The following is a 4175-nucleotide window of genomic DNA, read 5'->3' on the forward strand; positions in this document are numbered from 1 at the left end:
GTCATTTATTGTAATACCAGGGTACAGGGGGACAAAATATATCCTCTTTTCTAAAAAATGACCTTTAAACCTTAATAAAATCCACTTTAGAGGCAGATATGAAAAAAAAAATGAGAAAAAAAAACGCATGAGGGTATTGGCCTACTTTACCCTTGTGCCAAATTTCAGGTCATTCGGTTAAGGAACGACGGAGATGAATCGCTTTGAAAATTTGACAGGAGAAAAAAGAAGAAGAAACTTTACGAATACAATATATTTCACCATACCTGTGGTATGGGTGAAATATAAATACTATTAGACGACGTATCGTGTAGATCACTGAGAAAGGGAGGAATGGGGTCTAAATGTCAATAGTTTTGAAATAAAATGATAAAATAGAAGAAACAATAGAAGGTCATGGAAATAAGATTGTTTTCTGTACGAATAACTATTTGTTTGCTTTTCTGACAGATACGGTGACGTTCACGCCCAAACGTTGAGTGAAAAGGCGTATTCTATCGTAGCCATGCTGGCTGGTGTAGCGGTGTTTTTCGGCATGATTCTCGGCGGTATGACTTCAATGCTGACAAATATGGACTCCCAGCGCGCCGGGTTCACACATCGCCTCGATACCATCAAGCAATATTTGGTAGGTGTAACATTTTTACATATCGCTGTACCGTTCGAGTGTACAACCGGCACTTGAATGAATGCATCAATGAATCGCTGCATGCTGTCATGCCATACAGTATACTCGTTTACAGATAGAGCACGGACAACCACGGGTATGGCACACTCAAGCAAGGCACACCCTTGGTCTCGCAACGCAAAGCGTTAAATCTGCTCCAAACCACAGTTGCTGCGATTCTGACATCAATTTTTGTTTGTTTGTTTGTTTGTTATTTCAGATCGAAGAGGACATCCCCGAAAACGCACAGCAACAGATTATGAACTACTACAACTATTTCTGGATCCGGAAGAGGGGTGTGCAGAGCGAGGGCATCTTCGACATTCTTCCCTTCACATTCCGCGCCGAGATCGCCTTCCAGACTAACAAGGGCATCTTAGAAAAGGCAAGATAATCATATTACGGTTATTTCTTGTCGTTTCAAAGGGAGAGAGACACAACACAAGAAAAGCACTAAGACTTAGTTGATCTGATAAAGATTGCACCACTTCTCTTCGTCTCTCTCTTCATTCTACTAGTATTTCAATGGACGATTGGAAATATATTCTCTCAGACGCAGTTCTTCTCCCATCACAATGTGGGCTTCATGCGCATGCTCACTCTGGGTCTGAAGCCAACCCTATGCCTGCCCAATCAAGTGATCGCTGTCCGAGGAGATTCAGCAAGCCAGATGTGCTTCGTACATAGAGGGGAAATCGAGGTGAAGCGAATTACACAGTTGTTTTAATAACCCCGCCTCACACTCACAAATAGATTATGAGGTAAATAGATGAAAATATTGTCTTCATCAACTTCTTTTACTTTGTAAAGGTAGCAGTATATTTAGACTAGGTTATTTGTCAGCTATGACTGTCTACTGCAGATGGAACATACACTACAGAATGTTCAAAAGCCTCAAGTGGAGTGTAGCCTATATATGTTGTTTTTAACACTCCACAGGGTGTGATTGCTACGTGTTTGTGTAAAGTTCAATAGCATTGCGGAGTTTTGAAATGTGGACAGCCCCTGAAATGTACGTAACAAGATGTGATCCTGCTTCTGCTCTTCTCGCCAACTAAGTCCCGGTATTAGGGTTTAGTAGCGGGTTGTCCACCTCCACATACCTTGAAATATAGCAACCGTCCTTGCCTTTGTTCCAGGTGATTTCTGAGGACGATACGCCCATTGCCTCCTTCAGACATGGAAAGATATTCGGAGAGGTAGGGGTTCTGTTGAAATGTACAAGCGTTGCTATAAAAAAAGTGGTGTAAAACTAAAAAAAAAAGATGTGCTACGTACGCAACTAATTTGCTGTAGTTCTTGATTTTGCTCCTACAACGGGGAATCAGAGTGACCTGTTGAGTGCGCTTCCATCTTCCACAGCTCAGCTTGATATTCAACGTGCCACGCACAGTCACCATTCGCGCCGCCACTCACTGTGACCTGATGGTGCTGGAGAAAAAGGACCTGCACACCATCCTCAATCACTATCCTGAGGGTATGATCGATTTTTTTTCCTTTTACTGTACGGGTAGAACTGCTCTTTATTTGGGCACTATTTTACAGATTAGATCGTATTCTTTTCACCGTAAGACACTCCAAGATTCAGCAAACTGCAAATAGTATTCATTTGTTGAATGATATATTAAGTTTATTGCAAATTCTTGCCCGCGGGCTAATTGCAGGTGACATGAGAGATTCAAACAGTATAAAATAGACAATATCACAAGTGTCTACTCTAGTCTGAAAGCTAACTCAAGATACTGGGTTGTTATTTATATTATTATAATTTGTTACCATGAGTCGTCTCCATGGCAGTGTATTGATATGAAGTGAATGTGGATAGGAATAACAGAAAAGCTATTGAGTCATAGAGGTGCACTGTTGCAGATAAAGTCATGATTTTCTGTTCATATCTTCCAGTGATGAAACGCCTTCACGAGATGGCTCAACAGCGCTTCAACTCACCGAACTCACCGCTCGCTGGGCTCGTGGACGTGGGATCGAGCCAGGACGGCATGTTTGGACATCTGACCACAGGACCTACCGATGACGCCGATGGAGGTATGGCGATAATGTTCATAGATACAGCTTGGTGCACAGCTTATTCCTTTTGAAGCCCTCGGTTACCTTCTCTCAGTATACATGCATTTTGTTGACTTTGTTTAGCAATACAGTCAATGTCAAGTAGAAACTTTTAAGAATACCAATTCATGATCAAATACTTTTTTAGCGGAACCAGAAAGCAGTCCAGGGTCAAACCGCCGGGCCTCTTCTGTCAGACGATTTGATCGGAGGAAGCAGTCTGTGGATCCGATGACCGGCCACCGAGATTCGATCATGGTCAGTAGTGACGCGGGAAGGCCCTACCTTGGCTCCTCAGCGGGGATGGACATTGAGGACAGCATAGGGGAATCGACAGGGTCTGCAAGTCTGTCAAGTCATTTGAGCACGCACTCACGCAGCATGTCACGGGCTGGGCACAGGAAGTCCATCATGATCAGTGGATCAGTGGAGCTTCTCAACGCAAACCTCGAGCCGCCAGTAGAGGAGGGAGCTTCTTGCGCCGTGAGTTAACACATTGCATCAGTACACAGCACATAAGAAATACAAAGTAACTCGCTTCCACTGTATTAGGTTTAACATTGAGGTTTTGAATTTGGGAGTGAAATCCATCTCCGCTGTTTTTGTACCATAAGTATACAGGAAACTAGATCGAGTTCGACGACCTCATACCTTCGCTAAATAGATGTATTATTCTCACTAATGATAAAGTCCTCATTTGCATGTACAAAATGCATTATATCAGTTGATGACCCTATCTGGTTCTTGATAATGTCAGTTTTATTTTTTGGGGTTTCAGGAAATCTATTGGCGACCGCCGTTAGTTTTATCAAATTTTCCAAACGCTGGTTGAACTTGCAACATTAGGCCTGACCTCGTCTGACCCCCGCCGCACGAAAAATGGAACGTACTGGCTGGGTTCCATCCTTCGCAACAGGGTCAAACCAGGACAAACCTCGGTCCTGCGCAGAACGGATGCGCTCTATCATAGAGCTCTGTGGTTCGACCGTTTACCTTCCAAATATACGATGACGATCCATGAGTTATGCACACATGCGTCCGAAACCACAATTCGACAGAAAACATAACCTTCTTGACGAAGGTAATAAACTTAAATTGAATGGCCACCCTAAATTGAATGAATAGTCTAGACACTAGTCTAAAGCTGTCAATAGCTAGCTGGGTCCCTGTCTATGCATAGGCGGTAGGCCATCGAGTTTTTGTTGAAATCAGTATTAGTTTGCTGTAATAAAAATCTGACTCCACGGAAAGGGGCCCGAGAATCGTACACTTACACACACTGGGTACTCGGTCCACGGAAAGATTCCCGAGAATCGTACACTTACACACACTGGGTACTCGGTCCACGGAAAGATTCCCGAGAATCGTACACTTACACACACTCTGTACTTGGTCCACGGAAAGATTCCCGAGAATCGTACACTTACACACACATACACGCTGT

The 4175-nt window shown here is 43.3% G+C and overlaps 1 protein-coding gene across 1 annotated transcript in view; it reads left to right on the forward strand.

Moving 5' to 3' along the window:
* The window catches only part of LOC118414285 (potassium voltage-gated channel subfamily H member 7-like), a 13329-nt gene that overhangs the window by 2018 nt on the left and 7136 nt on the right, over positions 1-4175 (forward strand). The window contains exons 4-10 of the mRNA XM_035818220.1: positions 451-628; positions 888-1052; positions 1221-1367; positions 1807-1866; positions 2030-2144; positions 2570-2710; positions 2880-3214. Of these exons, the coding sequence (XP_035674113.1) occupies positions 451-628; positions 888-1052; positions 1221-1367; positions 1807-1866; positions 2030-2144; positions 2570-2710; positions 2880-3214 (1141 nt within the window). The remainder of the gene's footprint in view (positions 1-450; positions 629-887; positions 1053-1220; positions 1368-1806; positions 1867-2029; positions 2145-2569; positions 2711-2879; positions 3215-4175) is intronic.

The sequence above is a fragment of the Branchiostoma floridae genome, chromosome 4, assembly GCF_000003815.2.
Source record: "Branchiostoma floridae strain S238N-H82 chromosome 4, Bfl_VNyyK, whole genome shotgun sequence".
In the NCBI taxonomy this organism is placed as follows: Eukaryota; Metazoa; Chordata; class Leptocardii; order Amphioxiformes; family Branchiostomatidae; genus Branchiostoma; species Branchiostoma floridae.